This window comes from Phyllostomus discolor, chromosome 2 (genome assembly GCF_004126475.2).
Source record: "Phyllostomus discolor isolate MPI-MPIP mPhyDis1 chromosome 2, mPhyDis1.pri.v3, whole genome shotgun sequence".
NCBI lineage: Eukaryota > Metazoa > Chordata > Mammalia > Chiroptera > Phyllostomidae > Phyllostomus > Phyllostomus discolor.
This window is the reverse complement of record NC_040904.2, coordinates 105,401,899-105,429,283: the sequence shown is the minus strand read 5'-3', so window position 1 is coordinate 105,429,283 and position 27,385 is coordinate 105,401,899. Positions and strand designations below refer to the sequence as shown.

At 48.0% G+C, this 27,385-nt stretch overlaps 1 protein-coding gene across 4 annotated transcripts in view; it reads left to right on the top strand.

Annotated features, from left to right (window-relative positions):
- Positions 1 to 26,543, top strand: part of MUC4 (mucin 4, cell surface associated) — a 73,295-nt gene extending 46,752 nt beyond the window's left edge. For 2 of the 4 annotated variants that reach the window (XM_028504950.2, XM_036018250.1), the window contains 24 exons: positions 715 to 843; positions 1,205 to 1,357; positions 2,671 to 2,804; positions 3,584 to 3,748; positions 4,503 to 4,661; positions 5,716 to 5,846; positions 7,474 to 7,562; positions 9,361 to 9,540; positions 9,694 to 9,819; positions 10,630 to 10,749; positions 11,144 to 11,352; positions 11,874 to 11,952; positions 12,360 to 12,527; positions 13,096 to 13,197; positions 13,581 to 13,802; positions 16,744 to 16,884; positions 18,269 to 18,450; positions 19,620 to 19,779; positions 20,701 to 20,880; positions 21,308 to 21,381; positions 22,515 to 22,579; positions 22,683 to 22,921; positions 24,808 to 24,970; positions 25,940 to 26,543. In XM_028504950.2, the coding sequence (XP_028360751.2) occupies positions 715 to 843; positions 1,205 to 1,357; positions 2,671 to 2,804; positions 3,584 to 3,748; positions 4,503 to 4,661; positions 5,716 to 5,846; positions 7,474 to 7,562; positions 9,361 to 9,540; positions 9,694 to 9,819; positions 10,630 to 10,749; positions 11,144 to 11,352; positions 11,874 to 11,952; positions 12,360 to 12,527; positions 13,096 to 13,197; positions 13,581 to 13,802; positions 16,744 to 16,884; positions 18,269 to 18,450; positions 19,620 to 19,779; positions 20,701 to 20,880; positions 21,308 to 21,381; positions 22,515 to 22,579; positions 22,683 to 22,921; positions 24,808 to 24,970; positions 25,940 to 26,132 (3,563 nt within the window). In that variant the 3' untranslated portion in view covers positions 26,133 to 26,543. The remainder of the gene's footprint in view (positions 1 to 714; positions 844 to 1,204; positions 1,358 to 2,670; positions 2,805 to 3,583; positions 3,749 to 4,502; positions 4,662 to 5,715; positions 5,847 to 7,473; positions 7,563 to 9,360; positions 9,541 to 9,693; positions 9,820 to 10,629; positions 10,750 to 11,143; positions 11,353 to 11,873; positions 11,953 to 12,359; positions 12,528 to 13,095; positions 13,198 to 13,580; positions 13,803 to 16,743; positions 16,885 to 18,268; positions 18,451 to 19,619; positions 19,780 to 20,700; positions 20,881 to 21,307; positions 21,382 to 22,514; positions 22,580 to 22,682; positions 22,922 to 24,807; positions 24,971 to 25,939) is intronic. The other 2 variants (XM_036018252.1, XM_036018251.1) reach the window with 2 other exon arrangements.
- The last annotated feature ends 842 nt before the right edge of the window (positions 26,544 to 27,385 follow it).

Below are 27,385 nucleotides of genomic sequence, written 5' to 3'. Positions count from 1 at the left end.
CCATCCCCCAGGTGACTAACACCTTCTCAACAGTCATATTTCCATTCACACCAAATGTGCACACATCTCCAAAAACTGTTATCCATACTCTGTAACCTTCAAGGACCAGCACAACAATCATCTCAAACCCAGTCAGAGGCAGCCACAGGACCCAAACAGCAATGCCAGCTTTGTCATCTTGGGCAACTGAAGGGCTAACTACAGTCAGTTCTACCACCCTGAGTGATGCAGCCTCTTGTTCTCCTTTTACTACTTTGTCCAGAAGTAGAGAAGTTCTGACAACAACCACAAAAACATGACCACAGTGGTCATTCCCACTGTGGATTCTGGCAGTAATTCCTTGACAAATACCATGCAAGTACTGAAATCCTCAGTGAGCAAGTCAAGCACACCCACCCCTGAGCATCCTGCAACTGTTCAAATGGTAGCCTCCACTACCGACTCTACAACAAGGCCAACATATATGAGTTCTACGAGTAATCACAATAGCATAGCTGGATCCACACTGACTTTATCATTTCCATGTACAACTTACCCTTTAACCAAGGCCACCCCGATACTTCTTCAGCATCTAAGTATTCTGAGAGTACATTGCTTACACTACAGCCATTAACAGGCTATGCTTTCTCTGACTCCACTTCTGGTAATGTGAGCAAAGCCCAGACCATACTGAGTTTCTACACTTCAACCATAATTCTTTATTCTCTCAAGCAGCCCCTGGCCCTGTAGTCACCTGGAACTCCACCACCACATTCACAGATCATCCCACACTCCTGTCTGATATCAGCACTTTCTCACCATCCACAGTACGCTCAAGCTCCACTGTGAAGACTGAGACATCAGGTAGGAGGGGACCCCAGTGTCTTGGCCTCTTACTCAGTCTGGCCCCATTTGCTCATTCTGGCCTAGAAGAGTGCTTGAGAGAGGATGGTGAGTTAACAATACCAGGTTATTGTTAACCTGGTTAGGACTGAGGTAAGGTCCACAAGAGGATAAAGTGAATGGGGATGTGGATTTGTGACAAAGTCACATTTTCTCTGCCCCACCAGACAACTGCTTACCTTCAGGAGGTGGTTTGGGTGCGATCAGAAGAGAGACAAAAGGGTTTCTAGTTTTCTCTTCCAGCTCCTTAAGTCTATGACTTTTTGACTCTGCTACTATGTGACTGTAAGACCCAATCCAGTCTTCTATCCCTGCATGCCAGGAGCAATCACAACCTCACTGAGGACAGACAGTGAGAGAAGCACAGCAACATCACTACCCTCAACAACTTCCCAGACCCTTATAACCTCAACTCCCAGCACATCCACAGGCACACACTCAACAGTTACCCCAGTCCCTATCAATTCTGAGAAAGGTAAGTGGTGCCATAGAGCTGGGACTTTTTGGCCCTGATATGGAGAGGATTTAGCTAGATGTGGAGCTTGTAGTTGTGGCAGATGGATTGGAGCTACCAATGAAGGCCCTTGTGGTAAGTTCTGTGGATATCTTCACTGCCCTTTTTGGGCCACGGAAAGTCAAGCTTCTCCCCATGTCTTCTTTATAGGATGATGTAATTGAATGCTCAGTCTCAGCCTGCTTGCTCATAGATTCTGCTCTTTCATGTCAGAAGGGCCTCACAGGGAACAATCAGACAGCATCAGAGTTGGGTGCTGAGGGCTGGCTTTGTACATGGCACAGCAGTAGGAGGTGAAGACAGAAAAATGATCAAGGTGCTGTCCAGCAAGAGACAGGTCTGCTGCCTCAGTAGGTGTAATTACAGGAATAAGCCCAGAGTATTAGGCACACACAATGAAAGGCCCCTAAGGGATGTGGGAGTGGGTTCAAGGTGATGAGGAGGCTTCCTAGAAAGAATTAATAGGAGCTGGGGGAGAGGAAAGACTCCAAGCCAGCAGGAGGGCCTGAACAGCTGGAATAAAGGTATAGATATGAAAAGCAGTCTCAGTATAGCATGGGGAGAAGATCCCCAAAGCATGGGCATGTTGCTGGAAGTAAGGTGAAGAGTATTGAGAACTGAGGCTGTGATGTAAGGGAGTCTTGTGGATAATGGGAACTAGGGAGTACGTGGCTAGATTTGCATTTACAAATGGTGCTATGGTGGCTGGGGTGGAGGATGGATTCACAGGCTAGGAGAGCAGTGTGGAGATGGCTGTGAATTCCAAGCAACACCAGGTGAGTATGGAAAGGAGACCCATTTGAGAAATGTTTAGGACAGAGTTTCTCAAACCACCCAAGGACTTCTAGAGGGTCCTAGGACAAATTCTAGGGTGTCTTCAAGTTTATCTAGAGAAATACCATCTCAGGAAATGTCTCATTCTATGAAGTGATCTTTTGAGTACTCAACTTCACTATATTGGAGGAGTTTTGTCTTTTCCCCTTTGAAACAATTATGAGCGCCATAAGAGATGCAGAATAATTTGTTGGTATTCTGATAGCAGGACTTGATTTTCTGCAAGCTGGGGAAGAATGACAATACCAGTTTAAAGGGTAAAATGAGGAGATGGGTTGAACACAAGTGGAAAAGTGGAGAGAGGACAACTTGATGGCTCCTAGTTAGGGGAACAGAAGACAGGGTAGAGGAGCAGCTGGGGAAACTCTCTGGGGATCCCTGTCAGCCTGAATAAAGTGGGAGCCCATGAGGACTTTCTGTTCTTCTTTCTTCTGGCCCAGGTGTTTCCCTCTTCCCCTATGGGCCACATGTTGGAGACCAGGAGTTTGTCAGGAGGAGAGCAGACTTCACCTCGCCGCTCTTCAAGCCCCAGATTGGCTTCCCTTTTGGCTCCTCTCTCCGAGATTTCCTCTACGTGAGTCCCCGGCTGCAGCCCAAAGGGCAGGACTTGAAACCTGTGTTCCCTGGGCTCTGGTTCACTTTCCAGAGCTCCAAGATGGCCCTGTGACTGTGACCATGATCCTGATGGAAAGGAAGGGAGAATGAAAGCAACACTTGTTGGGCACCTACTGTATCTCTGCCTCTGGCTCAGTTTGCATTCAGAGTCTTTAATATCAGAGTGTCAGCCAAGGCAGGCAGGGAGTTAGGCAAGGCTCGCCTAGCCACATGAGCAAAAGTGTCTTTACCACAGTAAAGAGATCCCGGGGCCCAGTAAGCTCTCTACCATTTCTGCAGGGCCCTTTTTATGAACAGAAAGCTCCATTTGGGAAACAACTGTTTGGTGCTGTTTACATGGTCTGTAATCCTATGAAAGTGATGGGGTGAGGGTTGCAGTCATTTAGCTCCATCTGATATGACACCAGCTTCAGGATGGGGCCGAGGGGATTTACCCAGATGAGTCTGCTCTGTGACAGTCTGGTCTATAGATGGTGCTGCTGTTGAAGCCGGACAAAACCTAGCACCTTAGGAAGGACTTGAGGAGGAATGTCCTGAGGGTAAAGCGTATTTGTGTGAGAACTAGGAAAAGGGGCTCTCCCAGAAGGCAGGGAGATGGATGATGTGACCTCCCAGAGGCTGTTGACACATCTGAAGTGCTACCCAGAGAGTCCCTTGGGGGTTGTACTTCTGAGGAGCTGTTCCTAGGCTGCTCTGCCTCCCTCCCTGAATACTAACTGGAAGAACCTTTGTGCTCAGTTCACAGATAATGGTCAGATCATTTTCCCGGAATCAGAGTACCAGATTTTCGCCTACCCCATCCCTCCCCTTAGAGGTTTCACACACAGGGACAAGCTGGCCATTGTGGCTCCATTCTGGGACGATGCTGATTTCTCCAACCACAAGGGAACCATATTTTACCAGGTGGGCCTTTCAAAGCATGGCATTCAGGATCCCCCAGAAGCTAGCAAGGAGAGACAAAGGGTTATGTGGAAGGTGGTGCACAAGTTACTGCTGTCAGAGCCGGTATTTGGGTAGGGATTGGTGCTTAAATATGAGGGTGGGGAGGAAGCAGATTAGGACTATTATACAAACTCAGGAGAAGGTCTGCAGGTGACAGGGATGGGGGTTGGCAATCCAGGGTTTTAGTTTAGAATAAGGTTGTAGGGGTCTTACCTACCAAGCCTGAGTCAAGCAGGGCCCCTGCGTGAGCTCCCGGATCGGATTCCAATCAGTGGGAGCAGGTAACAAAAAGCTCCTGCAGGGGAATGTAGGCTGTGTGCCTGCCTTAGACAAAGCACGGGAGAAGGTTCAAAGATGGAGAAACACATTCCTGTCCTCAAGGAGCCTTCAGTTGGACCTGGGCAAGTTCAAATAGGCACAGGTGGTTAGCGCTGTCAGAGCCAGTTAGTACTAAGAGATGAGTGAGTTCAGGTCCATAAGACTTGGGTTCCTGGGCTTTGACTCTCCACTCCACACACCCCAGGCTTCCCTGCTGCCCAATATGAATTGATCTTAAGGTCCAAGGAGCTACCTGAAAATGTAGGTCTGGAGGAGGGAAGGATGCCATATGTGGGTGGACTAAGGTGATCAGCATCACCATGTAGAAAGTGGGGGCCTTTGGGAGTGTTGAGCTGGGCCCCTCATTTCCTTGTCCTTATCTGCCTGCCTTTCCTAGGAATATGAGACTCTCTATGATGACTACAAACCACTTGTAGTCCAGCAGGTGGAATCTTGGATTGAAAAGTTTACAAACACCTGGAACTACAAAGCCAGGTGGACCCTAAAGGTCACATGGGTCAATGCCTCTGCCTATCCTGCCCAGTGGACCTATGGGGTGAGTGGACTGATAAACAGCTCCCTATGAAGCATCTGGAAGTCAGACAGGGCCCAGACCTCCAAAACCCTCTCTAACTCAAGGACAGATTGCTGATTATAGCACTCCTGCCCACCCCCACCTTGATGCTGAGCACTTACCATGCACCAGGCTGCCCTAACACTTTACTTTTATGAACTCAGCAGCCCAGATCACTGGATATCAGGAGGCTGAAATTTAGGAAATGGATTTTTTGTAAGTCAAAATGGTTAGCTATTGGCAATTTTATATGGCTCAACCTGATAATACTATCCATATTTTAGAGATGAGAAAGATGATATTTAGAGATGTTAAGCAACTTACACAAGGTCACCCAGCTAGCAAATAACAAAGCCAGGCCCAGAACCAAGGTTTTTCTGACCTCAAACGCTGGCTCTCAACCGTAAGCCCTCCAATGGAAATGGGCACACCACATAATCCCCCTAGTCTTCCCTCTGGGGATGCACAGCTCTTACAGTCAGAAGTTCTTCCTTGTGTCTGGTCTAAAGTCACTTGTCTCTTCACTGGTTCAACAAGTTCATTGATTACCTACTGCATACAAGCACAGTGCTTGGCATTCACCTTCAGAGAAACTTCAGAGTCTCACCTGCTGTGGTTCTCCCCACCATTCAGGTTAAGGAGACATTTGCACAATGTCCTTAAATGTCCCTGAGGAAGCCACATAGGCCGCTTCCAGCTCTCTGGTGTCTTGGCTAATCTCTCAGGTTCCTGATTCTGTCTTATACAAGTTGTCTTCCAACTGATTTCTAACCCAGAGCCTTTTATGGCCCCTTCATGGAAAGAAGTCACAAAGAAGGCAAATCTACCATGCTAGGTACTTTGACATCAAAGGTGAAAGGTGTCCTACACTCTCCCAAACTTGTCAGCATGTTAAGCCCATGCCTTTCCTCTAGGTAGGCCAGGAAAAGGTGATGTGTGCATCACGGCATGGGTGTGGGATGGATGACGGGACACCAGGGATGACATTCCAGCTCTCTCACAGGCACCTCTTTGTTTGTCTCCACCCTACCCCTAGACCAGCACCTACCAGGCCATCCTTTCCACAGATGGAAGCAGATCCTTCACCCTGTTTCTCTACCAAAGTGGTGGGATGCAGTGGGATGTGACCCAGCACCCAGGCAATTGGGTCCTCATGGGCTTCTCCAGGTAGGACAGGGGCCGTCAGCACTGATCACATAACAGGAAATGGTGCAGAGCAGTGTTTTTGCTGCAGACACATTCCCATACCCCAGGACCAGGCTGAGTCCTCATTGCTGATGCTTCTGACTCACCCTGGTGCTACTTCCCATTAAAAGATCCTATTTCTTGCTGTTTCACATGAAAAGATCTCTATTCACTGCCATTGTCTTTCCTCCCCCAGAAACTATGCAATGTAATAATTTCCAGAGCTTTGATTTCTCAGATTTCTGCTGATATTAGCTAGCATCTCTTGCCTTCTCAAATATCATGACAGCAAATATTTATTGTACTAAGTACTTAATATGTATTATTTCATTTAATTATCACAACTCCATGAAAGAGATACTATTTATTACCCATTCTACAGGGAAGGAAACTGAGGTACAAATACATTAACAATTGCCCAAAGTTACAGAGCTGGGAAGTGACAAAGCAGGAATTTGAACTCAACATGAGGCTGAAATCTGCCTTCCTAGTTTCTGGTGCCTCTGGTGGAGAATTAACTCCTCCCCCAGGGCCATCAATAGCTTGTGTAGGGGCACTGGGAAAGATGTAGAGCAGAGGGAGAGAGCTGTAGAGGAGGACACATGTTTCTGTGTGTGAAGGCAACTTAGTCTCTGACACAACAGTTCTTAACCATGGTATTTCCTGGTACTGGTGTGTGTAATCACTTGTGAACATCCTATGTAATTTGTTACTGGTAATTGCTGCAAATTATTTTCTCTTAGAGGGTGTTCAGGACTGCCCCTATAATTGTATAGCTTTTACTTGATTTTTAATGTTTGTGAAGGAGAAAGGAGTGGAATTATCCAACTACCCAGGAATTTCACACCATTCTGAGTGTGCCTGGCCCCTTGCCCAAGGTGTCACACCTGTGTGAGTCACCCATCTGTGTCAGAGAAGAGCAAAAGATCAGGAGTCACTGCTCTGAGACATGCACCTAGAGTGAGGCTGCAGGCTCCATGTAGGATTTTCTCTTTCCTGGAGCAGAGAGATTTGAACCCCTCCCCTGGGGGGCTGTGCACCTATTGCATCAGGTCCTCAGTTCTGAGGGATTTACAAATGTTACATTTTATCTTTGCAGTACTGTGAGGTAGATGCTACTGTAATCTCTTTTACACAGATGTGAAAACTAAGAATCAAAGAGGTTAAGTAACTTGCCCATGGTTACCAAGCTACTAAGGGCTGGAATCAAGAATTGAACTCATGACTGCCTAACTTCAGAGACTGGCTCTTAACCTAACCATCCCAACATACGGTCCCCACCAATCCCTAGTTGAAGGGGAACAAACCTGAAGGAGGCCTGAACTCTGCTGTTTTCACACCCCTGCCTCATGATCAGTTTCCGGCCTGTTATCGATCAGATGTGAAATGGATTAGTCTCCCTACCCACCTCTACCCCTTTCCTGCTTGGTGAGAATCAGAGATTCTGGCTGGCTGACTGACCAACTCATTGAATAATCGCCTGACCAGCCAATAACTGATGACTAGTTGGACTGAGTGAATGAGTGACTGGCTGACTGGCTGAATGGCTGAATGAATAACTTGACAACTGTGTGTGACAGAGGCCTACAATTCTTTCTTTTGTTTGCAGTGGAGATGGGTATTATAAAAACAGCCCACTGACACTCCAGCCAGCATGGGAGAAGTATCGTCCAGACCAATTCTTGAATTCCAACTCAGGTAAAAAGTGCCACCTAATCACACTTGAGCTGGACTTAAATTCTCTTCTGTCCTCCGCTTTGTGGGCTATAACAGTCCTAGAGGGGCAGCTCCCTAGCATGTCCACCATTCTATAGGGTGTCCCCAGCATAAACTGACCTCCCACCGATGTAATAAGCCCTTGGCACTGCCCAGGGAGCAGCTGGTAGCTTGGCTGGGACTTTGTCTGCTTCCTGGGATGAGCCAAACCCAGGAGGTCTCTCAGTGGGCGTCCAGATTCTGGAAGTGAGAATGGGGGTATGGCAGGGTATAGGAATGTGAATGAGTAGTTTGAACGATACTCCAAGTGTCCTGTCCCAGAAATGGAATGTGAATCTGGATGAGATCCCTTAAGGGAATGTACAAAGAGAGAGGACTGACATTCATGTAGTCATTATTTAATTGAGCACCTGCTATGTGTGGGACACTGCGTGAGAACCAGGAATATGAAACAAAAGGGAAAAGACTGACTATTTTCGTTTTCAAAGAACTCCCATTCTGGTAAGGAGGCTAGTACTTTAGTGTCAGGAAGAAGCCCATGGGGCTTCCTCCATGACTCAGTGTAGTGTCTGGGGCCCCAAAGGGAAAGAAAGTATCATTTACAAAATGAGAAAGAACAAAGAACATTTTAGCATTATAAATCAGCTTGTAAATTGTGAAGCATAAATCCCGCTCTATTTGTTCTGTGGCAAGAAATTTTGGTAAACAGAAGCTAAGTCAAAGCACAGGCGCCATCTTGTGGAGAGTGCTGTCCAGTCGAATTAGGGCCCTTCTATCAAGATGCATCAACTTGTGGCCTAAGGGGTGCACTACAATAGAGAGACACTGTATGTGCGTTTGTGTGTGTGTGTGTGTGTTTTGGGGAGAGTATCTGATGTTTTCCCTGATACCAGGTTGCTGTAGAGAAGATATATGAACAGATAATCATAAACAATGATTATTCTTTTCAGAGCCTTAACAGCTTGTAATTATCTTGACAGTTACTTCTTTTGTGTGAGAACAGGGTAAAGATCTAATGTCCTGTCATATCTTATTGGAGTCTGGAGGCCCACTTCTCACTCATGGCAGCTGGGGTGGGCAGTATGTAATTTACAGTTAATCGAAGGTCTATTTCAGTTCAAACTCCCCATCAGGGTTTCTTCTCCCACTTACTTCCCCCTTCCAAGGATAGTATCTGGGCACAGAGGATGCTTCCTCAGCCTTGTGGTGTTGGAGCAAGTCCCAGTGTCACATGCCAACTTCTCTGTGGCTCCCCAGCTGGCCTCTGAGCACCGGCCTCTTCCCTGACTGCTTTGGCCACTTACATGTCTGGGCTGGCGGAACCAGGGGTCAAGGGTGAAAGCTAAGTGTCTGAGCAGGTGGCTAGTGGCTGGTGGCATCATTTGCTGACATATAGGATGCATGTGGAGGAACTGGTTTTGGGGGCCATTGGAAGGTGCTGGAGCTTACAATGACAGACAAAAGAGTAGAGGATGGGATGAACTGAATGTCGGCACCAGGGTTTGGCTCTGAGTTGGGTACATGTGAGCCCTCCTTGCCCAGTCCTTGTCTCTGGGTTTTGCCCAAAGATCCAAGCTTTGAGGGCTTTTGGAGGTCACATCAAATGGAGTCTTTGGGGAGGAACTGCTGCCAATCTGAATTGGGTCCCCTCCTCGGAAGAGCTATCCAGAGGGGAAAAGTGGCACACAGGGCACATTTCTGAGTTTTGGTTTTCCCTAAAGCTAAAGCGGAACCTGTGGTCCAAAGCCCTGGGATAACCCCTTCTTCCTTTGTTCCTCAGGCCCCAAGGGGCTACAGGTCTATAATCTACACAGTAGAGAAAGACCCAACTACCGTCTCAGGTGCCTGCAGCGGTTGAAGATACAGCCTCAGTTGCCCAGCTTGGGCTGGGACCACATCTCCTGCCCTTGCTCTTGGCAGCAGGGACTATGGGACTTACGGTTCCAGCCCATCCACATAGGTAACACCTCCTTCCAGTTTCTTGGAGCATCTCCATTGTCTCCCACAAGCCTGCTCATCATCCCTCTGGTCACACCTAACCTGTCCCTCCCCAGAAACACACCCCCACCCAATCCTGGCATTCTGGGCCTGAGTATGTCTGGACTTTTTGCAGGTTGGTGGGGCCTCAGCAGCAGGCAGCTGTGCAGCTTCTCCTCCTGGCGTGGGGGCGTGTGTTGCAGCTACGGGCCATGGGGAGAGCTTCTCCAAAGCTGGAGAGTGCAGAGTCTTTGGCAGCTTGGTATGTGTGTCCACAGAGATCTGAGCCCTTCCTTTGGAGCTCTCTGCTCTTCTCTGTCAGAGACCAGCCCTGGGATTCACACTAAGCAATGGGACCCACAGAATGATGCCTTTTGTCCCCATTCCCTCCCAGTTCCTTCCCCTCACTGGCTGTCAATTTCCTGATCTTGTAACTTTAGGCAGCTCCCAACATCCCTTCCAGCTGACATCTTAGGGGTTTATGATTGAGTTCTTCTTGCCCCATCTCCATTTGACTCCATAGCCCCAGCTCAGAGTGGAGGCATCTTTCTAGGGAAGGAGAGGGGTCTAGTTTGACCCTGTTCCTCTGGACCCATATTAGCAGGCTGTCCAGGGGAAGACACGGAATTATCTCCCTCAGAGACTGACTCTTCAAAGGAGCTAGAGGGCACAGGTGTGGTGGGGCAGGTAATAGGTGTCCTCCCCCTGCTCCGTGTAATCGAAGCAGCCTCCACAATCCCAGACCATCAGCCATGCCCTCCCACCCCAGCACTTTGAACTCAGCGCCCCACCCTTCAAGAAAGAAAGATCCTTATCTCCGACCCTGCCCTGGCCCACCTGGGGGCTTGGCTGCAACACGCCTACAAGGGAAACAGTCGCTGGTCGATAGCCTAAGGTCACTGAGCAGGGTGGGATCTGTACAGAGGTATTCCTGATTCCCAAAGCATCCCCTTGCCACACATCTCATCTTGCCCCATGAACCTTCCATCTGGGTTCTGCCGGTCCTCCATGTCCCATCCCACCCCCACCCACCCCACCCCCACACTTCTCAACACGCTGCTCTCCTCCACAGAGCAAGAACTGGAGCTGCAGGACTGGTGCTGCCGTGGGACTGACCATTCCTCCTTCTGCACCCTGTACCACCAAAGGCAGCCCCGCATCAGCTGTGCTTGGTACCAGCCCCCAAGGCCCGGTGAGGCTGCTGGGGCCTGCCCTGGAGCCTATGTCTAGGGAAGGGTAGCTTCCTGGGGCCTGGACCAGGGCAGAACTAGATTCCTGGGTCAGGGCTGTGACCACAAGGGAAGGTGGAGATGGTTCCAGTGTTTGGTGGATGGCAAACAGAGGGATTTTGTACATGGTATTGGGGCAGGGGTGGGAACAGGGGGGTGGGGGTGGGAGTTAATGAGCAGACATAGGTAGGGTGGGGGCACAAAAATGCAAGAGGGCTTCCAGGGAGGATTCTATAAGCCACACTGAACACCTCCCCAGGCTTCAGTCTACCTGAGCACGTGCCCTGCCTGGGGGCAGTGGGGAAGCTCAGACCTTTCCCTTGTCTGCCATACCAATGTGGTATCTCCTTTTTCCAGCCTGGATGTTTGGGGACCCCCACATCACCACCTTGGATGGTGCCAATTATACCTTCAACGGGCTGGGGGACTTTCTGCTAGTCCATGCCAGGGATGGAAACTCCTCCTTCCTGCTTCAGGGCCGCACTGCCCAGACCGGCTCAGCCCGGGCTACCAACTTCATTGCCTTTGCTGCTCAATACAATACCAGCAGCCTGGCTCCCATCACGGTGAGTGAGACAGAGGGTGTTAGACACACATCCCTGCCCCCGCCCAGCACCCCCTAGAGAGCCCTCAAGGACCTCCAGCTGGAAATCAAGGCCCAGGAGGAGAAAGAGAAGGAAGAAGGGAAGGGGGCAGGAAGTAGGGAGGATGCCTCCTGCCAGTGTATATTTTGAGAGTCAACCCCGGAGACACAAGATTAGGGTCCAGACTGCACCAAATATTTGATTAAAGAGATAATTTAACTCCAAGTGCCTTAGTTTTCTTATAGAAATATAGGGATAATAATATTACCTACCCCACAGGGCTGTTGTGAGATTTTAATGAGATGACCTAAGAAATGTGCCTGGTTCAGAGCCTGGCCCATGCTAAGCACTCCATAGACATTAGGTAGAAAAACCTCATTGTCACACTCTTTATCACCTTCATCTTTGTCCAGGGCTCAGGTTCTAAGCTCTTTGCAGCCTCCTTTCTCAGCCTCTGGGACCACCTGTAGGTCAAGCTTAGTCCTCCTCCAATTTCCTTCCAGATTCAGTGGCTTCTTGAGCCCAATGACAGAGTCCACGTGTGGCTCAATAATCAGACTGTGACCTTTGAAGATGGCGAAGGTAGGCTGGGGACAGCCGTGAGGGTTCAGAGTGTGCCCCACTCCTGGAAGCAGAGTTATGGGGTGTGGAGGCAGCAGCACTGGGGCAGAGGAGGGTAGTGGCCTCCCCGTGCTTGAGCGGCTTCTTCACCCAGCAGTTGGGCATTAAACGTTCGGAAGAGGTCACTTCTCTCCTTTCAGTGCTATGACAGCTTTGATGCGGGAGCCCCTGTCTTTGGGCCCAGGTAGAATTGGTGGTGCAACCCTGAGGGGTATTCTGTATGTTTGGTTTGGGGTCCCTGCAGAAAACACCTGCAGGATATCCCAGAGCTGCCTCCAGTCTCCTCTCTGAGCCTTCATTACTGTCAAGTCTTGGGCCTGCAGGGACCCGATGCTGGTCTCTTCCTCATCTGTCTCCCAACATTCCAGACCAGGAAATCTTCAATACCACTGGAGTTGTAATGAACCGCAATGGCTCCCTGGTGTCAGCCAGCATAGATGGGACAGTGATCGTCTCAGTGATTGCTCTCTCCAACATCCTTCATGCCTCCTGCAGCCTCCCAGAAGAGTACCGAAACCATACAGAGGGCCTCCTGGGTAAGAAGCAGGCAGGACCCTGCCTCTGAGGCAGCAGCCACAACAGGAGCTCAGACCCCCAGGCCCCAGGCAGGCCCCCCTCCCACTGGCTGTGGACATCCCAGGTGGTTTCCTTTTCTCAGCCTCCTTGGAACAGAGTCTTGTGGACACACAATGGTAGGCAAGGACTGGGACCTCCTCAGCTACCTTTAAGGCCCACTTCCTGTCCTCCTAAAGCTCCACTTGGGGGACAGCTGAGGAAACATCCAGGAAGGGCTCTGAGGAGGGTGGGGCCAGCAGCCACCCTTCTTCTCACTGCCCCTCACACCCTCCCACCCCTCCCTCCATCGCCTCTATTCCCTTCCTCCTTCTCTCCTCCTCCCTCCCTGAAGCAGAGGAGTGGGTGCTGAGGTTATGGTGCATCCTCTACCCTCCTCCTGGAGGACTGAACTAAGAACAGATGCAACAGAAAGAGGCTTCCTGGGCCCCCTGCTCCTCCTCACATCTTGAGTGTGACATGCAGGATGCTCCTCAGGGAATGGGGAGAACCACAGTCCCAGAGGAGCTGACCTCCTACTCTGTCCCACAGGGGTGTGGAACGACTCTCCAGGTGATGACTTCAAGATGCCCAATGGCACTGTTATTCCCCAAGGGAGCCCTGAAGAGGAACTTTTTCACTATGGAATGACCTGTGAGTCTGGACTTCAGAGTGCTGGGGTATATGGGACGAGGCCAGGTTGTCTCCCTCGGGCCTGTGGGAACCAGACCTTTGTCCTTCATGAGGGAGGGGTGGAAAAGTGAGGAGGAGACATTGAGGATCTGGTGCCACCCCAGATTTGTCCCCTCCACCCCTTCCCACCCATGTTTCTCTACATGAAAGAGAGGATGAGGGAAGAGGGTGGCCCTCGGTCTCTAGAGCAGGGATTTCCAGACTCAGAAGTCACAAGCCAACCTGTCTTTCCATGCCCTTCTCCCCCACCCCAAGCCATATAAAGTGAGGGTAAGGGGACACTGCAAAAGTATAGCTGGAGTCCCACCTCTGGCACCACCACCATCGAATCTCATGTGTTATAGGGGAAATCAATGGAACAAGCCTCCTTGGCAAGAGGGACAACCACCTGCCTTCCAACTTCACCCCGGTCTTCTTTGACAATCTGTTCCAAAACAGCTCCTTGACCTCCGGGTGTAATGGAGACAAACAATGTATCTATGACACCCTGGCCACAGGAAACACAGAGACTGGACTGCATACTGAGATGCTCTTGAAAAGATACCAGGAGATGAACAACACCCTCAGTAAGTGGCCTGAGGCCCAGGGAGGTATTTTCAGGGTTAGGGGACAGATGAGGAGCCCTAAGCTACAAATTTTCTCATTTACAACAATTTTTGAAAAGTACATTTAATTGATTGTGCTATTACAGTTGTCCCATTTCCCCCTTTTATTTTGCTCCACCCTACACCCCCCTGCACCAGCATTCCCCCACCTTATACCACGTCCACAGCTCATACATATAAGTTCTTTGGCTTCTCCATTTCCTATACTATTCATATCCTTCCCCTGTCTACTTTGTACCTACCATTTATGCTTCTTATTTCCTGTATCTTTCCCCCCATTCTCCTCCCTCCTCCTCCCCACTGACAACCCTTCATGTGATCTCCATTTCTGTGATTCTGTTTGTTCTAGTTGTTTGCTTAGCTTGTTTTTGTTTTTATTTAGGTTCAGTTGTTGATAGTTGTGAGTCTGTTGTCATTTTACTAGTCATAGTTTTCATTTTCTTTTTCTTAAGTCCCTTTAACATTTCATACAGTGAGGGCTTGGTGACCATGAACTCCTTTAACTTGACCTTTTCTGGGAAGCACTTTATCTGCCCTTCCATTTTAAATGATATCTTTGCTGGATACAGTAACCTTGAATGTAGGTCCTTGTCTTTCATGACTTTGAATACTTCTTTCCAGGCCCCTTCTTGCCTGCAAGGTTTCCTTTGAGAAATCACCTGATAGTCTTATGGGAACTCCTTTGTAAGTGACTCTTTCCTTTCCTCTTGCTGCATTTAAGATTCTCTCCTTATCTTTAATCTTGGGGTAATGTAATTATGATATGCCTTGGTGTATGCTTCCTTGGGTCCAACTTCTTTGGGACTCTCTGAGCTTCCTGGACTTCCTGGAAGTCTATTTCCTTTGCCAGGTTGGAGAAGTTCTCCTCCATTTCTTGCTCTTCCTCTTCTGCTTCTGGCACACCTATGATTCAGATGTTGAAATGTAAAGTTGTCCCAGAGGTTCCTAAGCTTCTCCTCATTTTTTTGAATTCTTGCTTCTTCATTCTGTTCTAGTTGAATGTTTATTTCTTCCTTTTGCTTCAAATTGTTGATTTGAGTCCCAGTTCCCTTCCTTTCACTGTTAATTCCCTGTATATTTTTCTTCATTTCACTTTGCATAGCCTTCACTTTTTCCTCTATTTTGCAACCATACTCAACAACCTGTGAGCATCCTGATTACCAGTGTTTTGAACTCTGGTTTGGCTATCTCTTCATCACTTAGGTGTTTTTCTGGAGTTTTGATCTGTTCTTTCATTTGGGCCATGTTTCTTTGTCTCAGTGTACCTGTTATGTTGTAAGGGGCAGAACCTTAGGTATTCACCAGCATGGGGCAACCCACTTCACTGTGTTATGGTGCTGTATGTGGGGGAGGGACTAAGAGGGAACAATGCCACTTGCTGGGCTCTTAGATGGCTTTCAGTACTCCCTTTGCTAACCCCAAACAAATTGGGCCTTCCTGGTGCTGATTCCTGGATGGGTGATTTTGTGTATGTTCTAAGACCCCCTGGGTCACTCCAATGAACTTTCCTGTGAGACTGGGAGTTTGTCCCACTGCTGCAATCCCCACAGACTTTTACAGCCAGAGGTTTTGAGGCTTTCCTTTCCTGCACTGGAACCCTGGGTTGTGAGGTCTGTCTCACTCCCCAGTTGTTCCTCCTGGGTTAGCCAATGCAAATGTGGGACTGCCAGTCTGCCAGCCTCCACCTAACTTTCCCAGTCCTCCAGCTGCCACTTTGTCTCATGTCCTCTCTGCCCTGGCTGCCCATCTCTGCCACTCCTACCAGTCTGGATGAATGTTTCTTCTTTAACTCCTTGGTTATCAGACTTTCATACAGTTCGATTTTCTGGCAGTTCTGGTTGTTTTTTGTTTTTAAATTTGTTGTTGTCCTTCTTTTGGTTGTGCAAGGCAGCAAAGTGTATCTACCATCTTGGCTGGTAGATTTTTTTCTTTTGACTTATGTTATTCATCTGCTCAAACCCTCCCATGACTCCCCATCTCACTCTGTCCTTATAATTACCTTCAAAGCCTTATCCAATTTGCCTCTTGAAATCTTCTTCTAGTACTCCCACCTCACTCCCTTTGCTCCAGCCCCATTGGCTTCTTTGTGTTCTCCAAACACACCAAGCTAACTTTCAACTCCAAGACTCCACATATGTTGTTCTCTTTGCCTGGAATGCCCTTCCCCCAGGCAGCCACATGCTAGCCCTTCACCTCTTTGAGTCTATATTTAAATGTCACCTTTTTTGGCTAGCCTGTCTGAAATTTCACATTCATCACAGTTCCTAGTTCCTTTCTTTGTTTTATTTTTTCCTTAGCATTTATAATTATCAAGCATATTTTCTAATTTTCATAGGTATCTTTTTTATTAGTTGTTCATTGCTGTGACTTCACTATCGAGAACAGTACCAACCATATAGTAGGTGCTCAATAAATACTTGTTAAGTGACCGACTGACTTAATGAACAAAAATGAAATGGAAATAGCAACGCTCCAAAAACAGACACCATTGAGAAGGTTTAACTTCCCATTTCCTGACAAATGCAATGCCCATTGAGATATTACCCTCACAGTTTTCAGCCCTCTTCCAAAGGTAAAAGTCTGTGATGGTCTGAACAACCCTGTTTTTGGATTCAGTTCATACCAAGCCCAGCATAGTGTTCTGATCTGGAAAGAACTTGAAATGAATCTTGTTTGAGGAGAAGATAAAGGGAAAATAAAGACTTGGCCATGAGGGCAATATGACCCCAACCTGCTCTGCATAGGTCTGAGAGCAGACACACAGAATAATTCCTGTTTCTGCAGGTGAGTCACAGTCTTGTGAAAGCTGCACACAGGTGAGAAGTCTAGAGAAAGAGGAAGGAGGCCTTCAAGGCTAAAGAGTATCCTGCCTCAGGCACCAAGCCCCCTCTTTGTGTTCCAGATCAGTACCCGCCCTCTATAGATGGTTCCCAAGAGTTGAAAGCCTACATGGGGAGCACCGAGCTGATTCACTACAAAAGCAAGTCTAAGGATGTCATATTCACTCTCAGAAACAACAACACTGATGACTTCAAGCTTTTTGGTAAGGATGCTTGACTGGGGCCATAAGAGATGAGTCAGAGTCAAACTTTGGATAATTTTGCATTATTATACCCTGTGCAACTTCATGTCAGTTTTCCATTCAAATATCTGGGATCAGCATTTCTTAGGAATGACTCCTATAATCTAAATAGGAGTCATTACTCACCCCCACGGTGATGGCCGGCTAGCTAGACTGATGGTGGGCATGTACTCAAAGATCATTTCATCTCAGTCTAAAAATATGCAATCACCTTTACTCATCTCTTTGTGTAATCACCAGATTATTAGAATAGAGTATAACAACTAACAAATACTAATTTAAGACATTTTCATATCTACCTTTTAAAAGGATATAATGTGGAACAAGACTTATAGAAATACAAATACCATCATCAGTTGGACCATTTGTCACTACTTTGATGTTTGTCAACCATGTCTACCTAGCTTTGTCTCTCTGTCCGCTTTTCTGTGCTAGGACAAAGCACAGCTTCATCTCTCTTTCTCAGCAATGGTGCGGAGATCCCCATGCTGGCAGCTTGCCTTCTGCTGCCAGCACTAATTACGCTGGTGACCATTCTTTACTAAACCAAAGCCCTTAGTTATCTTATTCTGAGCACCTCTCTGCCTCATTTTCTTTCTCTGGGCATAAGAAGAAACTGCTTTGTCTGTACCCTTTTACTCCATGTGGCATCCTCCCAGGGGCTAGACAATAGCATCAGGAGATTTTCTCCTCCACTGGATTCTTCTCCTGGAGAGCGATGGCCTGGAAGTTATTCTTGTCTTTTCCTACTATCAGCTCCTCTTAACTTGCTGTTTTAAGAAGACTTTCCTATTTTCTTGAAAAATATAAGGTAGGTTTTATCAGAAGAGTCCTTATTGATATGTAGCAGTGTTTTTACTGCAGTCTGGTGTCTGAAGGGGTGGCTAGTCAAAGGCCCAGGAAGTGAGAGAAATGGGCGAGACAGCAGGGCAAGGGATGGAGCTGCTGTGAAGGAGAAGCCAGTTTGGCCTGCAGTGTAGCCTGGGGATGTGTCAGGAAGATCCTGACCTTCCTCCTCCATCCCCCCTTCCCCTGGATGTCCCATTCTGTGCAGGCCCAGGCAGGTTGCCCTTTGGGAGTTTCTTCAGGAAGCAACAGCTTTCTCTCTTATAGAGTTTCACCCTACGATCAGTTAGTTGGTCTAGTGTTACCTCCATCTTGGAGCATGTCCAGGATCATCCCAAGAAATCAGCCTTGCTCAAGGAAACTCCTGATGAGGTCTGAGAGGTGGCCTGAGAGAGGTGGCAGAAATCTAACATCGGCTCTCAGGGTGTTAGAAGCCAAGGTGGGTCAGATGGCAGACAAGAGGCTTCTTCTCTCAACAATTTCATCTTCCCGGGGGCAGAGAATGGAACATTGCTATGGACACCAAGCTTGCTGAAACCATTCACTCTGGAGATTCTAGCAAGAAGTGCCAGGGACAACTTATCATCTTTACTCCAGCCGAAGACCGTGGTCTGTGCTTGTAAGGAAAAGAAACAGTGCTTATACAACCAGACCAGATGGGTGGGCAATTCCTCCCTGGAGGTGAGTGTTGGGAGGAGTGTGGGAAGGAGGTTTTCCTTTTGAGGGGAAAAGAGGTGGGCATTGAAGGAATGTCATCAGTCCCTCTGTGGTATGTCTGTGTTGGGAGGTGGGTGGAGCTGTGGTAGGTGAGTAGAACAGATACCAATCTCAGGCCACAAGCTTCTTTGTGTGAGAAATAGAACTCTCTTTACTGCTTATAGCTCAGCTGAATTTCTGTCTCCCAGCTCCCATTCTGCCAGGCTGGCAGGAAATTTCCACCTCAGGAATTCTTAGTGGTCCCCAGCTCTATGTTTCTGGAACAAGGACTGAGGAATGGGGTAGGAAAGTGTGACCCGTGGGTACGAGTCTACACTGATCACAAACTTCATACCCACTCCTCTTCAGACCCAGGCCAGTGCTCTGCAGTTCTGTGCCTTGCTCAGACACGGGAAATCTTTATAAGGTGGCTTCATGTCCCAAAAGGCCATTTTTCTCTGGGGTCTCATCATCATGGTGCTGAGAAGAGAGGTGGGGGGAACCCAGGGGCTGGAAAATGGAAAAAAAACATACAAAGTGGGGAAAAAGAGATTAAAGTCAATATATTATTCTAGATATCCCCAAATCTCCAGTTTTGGAAAGGGAAAGTGTTGGAGAGTTGCTTTTCAGGGAGACTTCCAGAGTCATTGCAGTAGAGGGGTCAGAAAGGAGAGACCAGGGAGCTTGAGGAGGTTTCCAGAACCGTACCTTCCCTGTGCCATTGTTCTGGTTGTGCTGAGCAGTGAGGCTCTTCTTCCTGGTTTGGGAGTCAACAAGGGAAGAATGAGCAGGTAACTACATCTTACAGGGGATCCAGTTTTCAAGGGATAGTAGAATATTTATTTAGGCATTTAGCCCCCATCTTACTCTAGAAAGGATTTCAGACAAGGAGACATGATATGAGAGGGAAGAGGCTGAGGATCTGGGGTAAAAGGCCTTGGGGAAAAGAACGGCCCAGGGAGGAGAGTGGGCTAGAGGACAGTGTGCCCTTGGGCAGGGGCATGCCAGCCCAAGGTCAAGAAGGTGCTCAGTAGACACTGGCAGAATAAGACAAGCACTTGGGATCCATGGGTTCTCAGACAGGAGGAGTCAGTACTTAAATGCCCTTAATGGTTCAGCCTCCTGGCTACCCAGTGATCAGCAACCCATTTCAGGTGGCCGGTTGCAAGTGTGACAACAACAATTTTGGTCACTACTGTGAACGTTCCAAGGACCTCTGTGATGAGCAGTGCTTCCCAAATGTGAAGTGCATCCCTGGGCAGGGCTGCGAGGCTTGTCCTTCAAACCTAACTGGGGATGGACGTCACTGTGCACGTAAGCTGGGAACAGGGCCCTGGCAGAGAAAGGTTCTGGGGAGAGGTGACAGCTGGAGGGTCTAGGACAGCCAGGAGCAAACCATTTCTCTCCCTTTTCTAGCAAGTATTTAGAATTAACATAGATGGGTGTGGTAAGGAGGTAAGGTAGGCATGCTGGGGTGTGAGGCTGAAGGAGAAGAGATTGGGAGAGGCAGGGCAGAGCAGCCCTGAGACATTGATGGGGACAACCTAGGGCAAAAGATTGAAGGTGGCCTAGAGAGGAGAGGAGGCTTCTAGCAGAGAGGCAGGGTACAAGAGGCAAGCTGGGCCCTCAGATTCCTTGGGGTCTTCTGAGTTGCAAGACTAGGAGTCTCTGTACCTTCCCTCCTCCCCCTCACAAGTTAGGACCCTTGGAGGGATTGTCATAGGCATCTGACAGAAGGGGTGCCTCATTTTTCCTTTGAGTTCTCCTCCAACCATCTGTTCCTTGATCTCTGAGCCATTGGAATCATGATGAGGGCAATCACAGGAAGGCCTCCACTGAACCCAAGTGAAATCTGAGCACTGGCCAGAGTGGATAGAACCACAGCCTTATAAAGGCAGAAAAGGAGACAGAAGTGGGGAAAGCCTTCTGAATCCTTCCCTGAGTTACAGAGTCTGGTAAATAACCCTCTTCCCTCAGCAGAAGTTGGGAGATACCTGCCTAGTAAAGGAATAGGGGTTTCCAGTATAGAAGTTTTCAGTATAGAACTTGGAAAAGGGAGAAGGATAGTTAGGGGTTCAGAGTGGCCCACAAGCAGAATATAGATTGTGTAGGCTTTGGGGGAAGGAAACCAAGCCTTCTCTGGGAGCAGGTTTCCATGGTCGGTGATGGGCAGCGGAGAGGGGGGCTCCCCACTGCTGTCCAGCATGTTGTTGCTGATCTCTGCTCTCTGTGTAGCTCTGCAATACTATGAACTCTGTCAGAATACGTCCTGCCCTGTGAATTACTGCTACAACCAAGGCCACTGCTACATCTCCCAGACTCTGGGCTGCCAGCCCACCTGCACCTGCCCCCCAGCCTTTACAGATGCCCGCTGCTTCCTGGCTGGGAACAATTTCACTCCAACCCTCAAGTCAGGTATCACCAGATGCCTCCACCATCCTTGCCGCCACTCTTGGGGCTACTCTTGGGGGCAAGGGAAAAGTTCCTCAAACTCACAGGAGAGAACTCCAAGTTTTATTTGGGTGATGGTATATTGTGTGGGCCATGGGAGCGGGTGGAGGGAGCTGTCCCAGCATGAACCACAGGCCTGAGTGATCTTATGAGAAAAGACTGAAGGTGACCATATGGCTCAGTGAGAAGAGAGTCAGGGAAGTCCTGATCATAGTCCAGTGAGCTCTCAGGTGCGGGTCAGCAGACTCAGCCACTTCTTCTGATTCCTCTTGTGACCTATCAGACCTATTACTGTAGAACAGGACTGTCTCCCTGAACTGGCCCAACGGTCTTTTTGGTAAGCCTGGGTAAACCCACGAGGTGATCATGAATCTGTTTCTCCCACCTCCAGAGCTTCCATTAAGAACCATCCAGATCTTTCTCAGTGAAGAAGAAAATGCCTCTGCAGAAGAGGTCAACGCCTCGGTCAGTACCGCAGATGGCTCTGAGTGGGAAGGAGGAACCTGCTGCCCGGCAGGTTCTGGGCACGGTCTTAGCTATCACTTGTGCATTCTGTAGTTTTTTCATCCATCTAGATTCAACTACCAGGGGAGATGGGAGCCTCCTGCCTCAGGAAAGGCCAGGGTGAGGAAGGCAGGAAGTCTCAGGACAGAGACCTCTGAGGGGGCTGGAATGGCTAACTTGAGATGAGTGGAATCTAGGGTAGCCGAGTCACCCCAGCCTTTCTGTCTGAGAGTCCCTTGAGAGCTGCATTTGGGTGTTATATGGAAAAAACCAAGAAGGACTTTCACCTCCAGGAAGCCTTCTCTGACTCCCCAAAGAGAACTGGGGGCTCCTTCTTCCTGACTCCCATCCCCTGATCATTCCTCAGTCATGGGCAAAGTAGCACAGTGGTTGAGTTACTAAGGTTCTAGAATTGTGCATACCTGGGTTTTAAACCCAGGCTCTACCACCCATTAGACAAGGTACAATAATTAGACAAGGTACAATAATTAGACAAATTATTTAATGTCTCATCTATAAAAATAGAAATAATAATCATACCTGTATCCATGGGTTGTGCCAAGGTTTAAATGGTAATATATGTAAAGTATTAAGCATAGTGCCTGAAACACAAGTGTTCAAAAAAAAATAGAATAATTACTACTACTACTACTACTACTACTCAGCACTCTACAGTCTGGTAAAATCTTTGGACATTTGTTTACTGCACCACACTATGGATCTTTGAATATGGACCCTCCCCTAGGTCTGGACATAATCTGTTTAGTATACATGTGGGGAGACAATGAGTGAGTGAGCCAGGGGTCAAAGGCAAGGTGGAGGCCGTTCAGTTTAGGTTATCCCCTTGTAATAGGAGACTGGGGTGGGAGGAGGTTTGTAAAGTCCTTCACTTACCAACAAACCTTTATTTAGCAGGAACCCATGCCAGTGACAGGGCTAGGCTGGGGCATTAGGATGCAGAAATAGATGAGATGGGGTTGTGGGTCTCAAAGATGGAAACAGCCAGGGATGAGGAAATGCATTACAGTGGGAGAGGTCTCCTCTCTGAACTCAGCCTCACCACCACCCCCATTATCCCCAACCATCTGTCTCAGGTGGCCTATAGACTGGAGAGGCTGGATGTACGGGCCTTTGTACTGAACAGTGAAGTGGAAAATATGTAAGTGGAATAGTTCCTGTTGGGTCCCTGGAGGGATATACAAAGCATATCCCTCCATCTTATCCCTCACTTCTTAGCTACTCATTCTGCCTCTCCCACACAGTGGTCGTCCAGTAGCGCTGACCTCAGGAAAATCCCTTCAACAATGGAGGGTCGTATCGAAGTTCCAGTACCGCCTTTGGGGTCCTGTCATCGACTTCCTGAACACCCGGCTGCTGGATGCAGTGGTGGAGGCATTTTTACTACAGGCCCCGCGAGGGCGTTGGAAGAGAAGTGAGGGACCCAGGAACAACGTGGTCTTCAACACCATCTCCAGAAGAGATGTGCACAGTTTGAGAGCCTGTGAGTCACTACTATCTTGGGGACAGTCACAGGGATAGTTGAGGGAGGAGGTAACTGGAGGGAGCTTGTCACAGATATTCAGCCTACACAAACCCATGGTTAAAAAAAAGTATTCTACTTGCAAGAAGCAAGGGAATTTAGTTTTTTGTTTGTAGTTTTTGAGAAATTGTAAACATTTTACCTACAAGCTGTCTAGATTTAAGAGCAAAAGCAACAAACACTACTTCATGAATACTCATATGCGTAGCTTTCCAGAGCAATTATCCCAACTGCTGCCTTCCTAACCTCTGCTGCTAATGGTTTACTTTCCCTTAATAAAATTATTAGTGATTTTTCAGCATTTAAAAAAAGATTTTATTTATTTATTTTTAGAGAGAGGAAAGGGAGGGAGAAAGAAACATCAGTGCGTGGTTGCCTCTCATGCATCCTGTACTGAGGACCTGGCCAGGGACCCAGGCATGTGCCCTGACTGGGAATCAAGCTGGCAACCCTTTGGTTCACAGGCCAGTGCTCCATCCACTGAGCCACACCAGTCATGGCTGTTAGTGGTTTTGTTAAAGTACCACTGTACTTTATATACATAAACAAAGACATTCTTTGCTTTTGCCCTCCAGCTGGAGGACATTACGCTGAAGGCTGGGGACCCAGCCCAAGGGCAGAGATACCCCCTCCCTGAAAGAGTGTGTGATCCTTTGCAAAAGCCATACCAAGTCCTGCCCTCAGGTCTCCCATCAAGAAAATGAGATGGGATTTCTGAGGTCCCTTTCAGCCCTGACAGCCCTTGACTGTCCCTGAACAGGGATGAAATAAGTTGACAGCCTTGTCAGAGAAGGAAAAGAATAGCCCAACCTATTTTGGACTGAGACAGAGAACAGGACAGTGACCATGCCAAATCCAACAGAAGCCCTTGTATTACTCAGGTCCAGGACCAAGCAAGAGCTTCTTTTAGAATGTAGGTTAAGCCTCATCCACACACATTCATACTCAAATTACTATGAGTATGTGTGGTAGGGAAGTAGGGTTGGGGGTAAGGGAACAACTACCTCCAGACAAGATTACACCTTTTGTTCAAGAAAACAAACAAAACCCCATGGTTTTTATTACACAAGTACTATATGTTTATTTTATAAACTTTAGGAAATTAACAAAAAGAAGAGAAAAAAATCACCAGTATTTCCAGTCCCCAGAGACAAATACATTTTGCACATATCCTTCTGATGTTTCTTTTATGCACAGGCATCTTCACACATATCAAATTTTTTTACACTAAAGGGTTCAAATTACACCAAAATTTTCACAACCTTATTAAACAATTGTGAACACATTATATTGAATGTTGTGTGCATATTCCCATTTAAAATATTTTTATAATATATTTTAATATGGGGTGGTATAATATATTTTAAATAGAATATTATACTAATTGTGACTGTTAATTTAGTACCTACTGTGTCACGTACTATACCGAATACTCTAATATATTATCTGATTTAAACTTTCGCAGCAAGGTAGGTGCTATTAACTTTTTTTTTAAGATAAGGAAACTAAGACTGAAAGAATTAAGAAATTTCCCCAAATCACACAACTAGTTAGTAGAAGAGGTTGAATTTCTACTCAGGCCTGGCTGATGCCAAAGCATATGCTCTTAACCAATGCATTTCCTGTACTGGTGCTTAGTGGTTGCATAATATTCCTTATTTAACAAAATTTGTTAAACATTGTTACTATTTAAACCATGCTGCTCTGGACATCCATGAACGTAAGTATTTGTGCACTCTTCCAATTATTTCTAAGGATAAATAGCTAAAATGGAATTATTGGTTGACAAGGTATAGATTTGGTGTTAACCAATTGCTTTCCGTATTCATCTGTGTCCTACTTAACAGGGAACGTGAGCACACTGCGGACTTACTTAAAATGCAGTGGCTACAAGGGCTACAAACTGGTCTACAGCCCGCAGGGCGGCTTCACCTGCATGTCCCCCTGCAGCGAGGGCTACTGTGAGCACGGAGGCCAGTGCCAGCACCTGCCGGATGGGCCCCACTGCAGGTGAGTGGTGCATGAGGCAGAGGGCAGTGCAGGGGAATCCAAGCTGAGCAAAGACACTGCAAGGGGTCCAGAGAAGTCATGGCACCTGAAAGTTATGATGGTTCCCTCTGTAACTGAGAGAACGGGGATGTAAGAGAATAGGGGACAATGGAAAGGAAAAGGTGTGAGCGCCTACTCTGCGTGGAGAATAAAGGTGCTATATTTCCTCTGAAACTCAAATTGGCTACTAGGTAAGTATTATGACTTTTAAAGATGAGAAAACTGCAGTTCAGAGATGAGGGCCCTGCCAAGGTACCCAGTAAAGCTAAGTAGCAGGATATGTGTTCCAAAGTCAAATTCTTCCACCTGATTTTCCTTCTTGGGTGGACATCCTGCTGTCTTCTTGTGGAAAAAAGGAACCCTTTATCTTGTGCCCCTTCTTCAGAGCACCAGGCATCGGAGGCCCTCTCAGACTGGTGCCTTAAGCCCTGTTGCTCCATCAACAGTCTGAGGGGCTCCAGGTGAGGAAAATGCACTAAGTCTGTAGGCCTGGTAAGGAGAAGGGCAGCGCCACCTAGGCGCTCTTGTCACAGCAGTGTCCTCTGCCTACCCTCACTCCACTGCAGCAGCGGACCAGCTTGCCCTCTCTCAAGGAGGCGGGGGATAGAGCCGGGGCATAGGGTAGAGGATGGAGCGCAGAGCCAAGCTCTCCCCGGGCGAGAGGGGTTTGTGACTGCGCGCGCCCACCTGTGGCCAGCCCCTCACCTTCCCGTACTTGACTGACGCTGACCCCGAGTGAATGGGCACCGCATCTGCTTTGTTTGCACGGTGGCCGCTCTTCAGCCCCATCTCAGGGCTAACCGGGCCTCTTTCCATAATGGGGAGCCCAACTTCAGGAATTGAAAACCTCAGGCTCCGCCGCAGGAGAGGGTGGCAAAGCTGAGCGCCGGCCTCCCCACCACTGACCGTGTCCCCTCTCTCTGTCCCCAGCTGTGTGCCCTTCTCCATCTACATGCCCTGGGGCGAGCACTGTGAGCAGCTGAGCATGAAACTCGGCGCCTTCTTCGGGATTCTCTTTGGGGCCCTGGGCGCCCTCTTACTACTTGGGGCCGTAGCATTTGTGGTCCTGCACTTCTGGCGCTCCCGGATCCAGTACTCCTACCCCCTGGACTCAGAAAGCTGAAGCCTCGCCCCCCAGGGGGATAACTGTGCCTTAAGATACCTCAAGACCCTCCCCAGCCTCACCTGCATACTTCCAGGAGCCTTTCCTTTGGACAGATTGGAAAAACGAAGATGACTGAAGGTCATTAAGGATTCTTCAAGGAGAATGAATAATGGGAATGAATAATGATAAAGAGGAGCACAGCTTATCAGTAGACACAGAGGTGAACTGGAAGAGACTGTAAAGATCTACATAAACCAATGGATTCTCACAAGAACACTGATACACACACACACACACACACACACACACACACGAGTTAATAATGGGGTGATGGCTCCAACTTAAAAACCAAAATGCATTTGCACATAAAACTCTCCAGTTTACATCTAAGTAAAGTCTATTTAAATAAAATCTCTCTGACTTACTGTGTTTGCAGAGCCATGGGTTCCATTTGTTGTTTTCCTCCACTGGCTAACGGGCCAGGCACAGGGGGTGGAGGAGCAGAGGTGGGTTAGACCTAGTCCTGCTTCTGCCCTCAGTACTCCACATTCCTCCAGCCCAGTTTTGGATCCTTGCTTCTCCCTCCACATCACTTTCTTCCCCTCACCCTGACACAAGCCAAAGCCTGGCCCTCTGAAGGACCGTAGCGATACCTCCCATACTTTGTCCTTTCCTGGACTCCAGGCAGAGTCTTCTGAGCTGCTCCACCCCACAGTCGCTCTGTCTGCTTGTTCCCAGCAACCAGATCTGTTTCCACCTTATCCTCCTCTCTTTGCAGACAGAACTTTACACCTCCCTCACGTAACAACTCCAACAACTGGTCCGAAACTCCTGTGTCTCCCGAACCTTAGTTCCAACTTAGTTCCAATGCAGAAACTGGGTAACTGCCTCTTGGTCCTAAACACCAAATCCCTGAAGAGATAATGATTGGTCCAATCTCTGGTCCAATCTAGTGTGGCCCTAAGGTAGGACAGGAGGTCACATGTTACAAACCTGGTGCTCAGGTTCACTCTTGTAGATGAGTGAGTAGTGGCTTGGGAGGAAGTTCCCACAGAAACTTGGTCTTTGATCTGAGCAGTGCTCCAAACTATCTGCTTTAGATAGAGAGTGGCTTCTCCCAGCAGGTGAAGCCCCTCTCATGTGTACAAAGCTGTAGCTTTAACCCCAAATGCCCCAAAATGTAATCATGTCTCCATATAAAACCACATTCATTTAACCCCAGTATTCACTTATCAGTTAAGCACAGAGCCCAAATGGGCTCACTGTGAAGC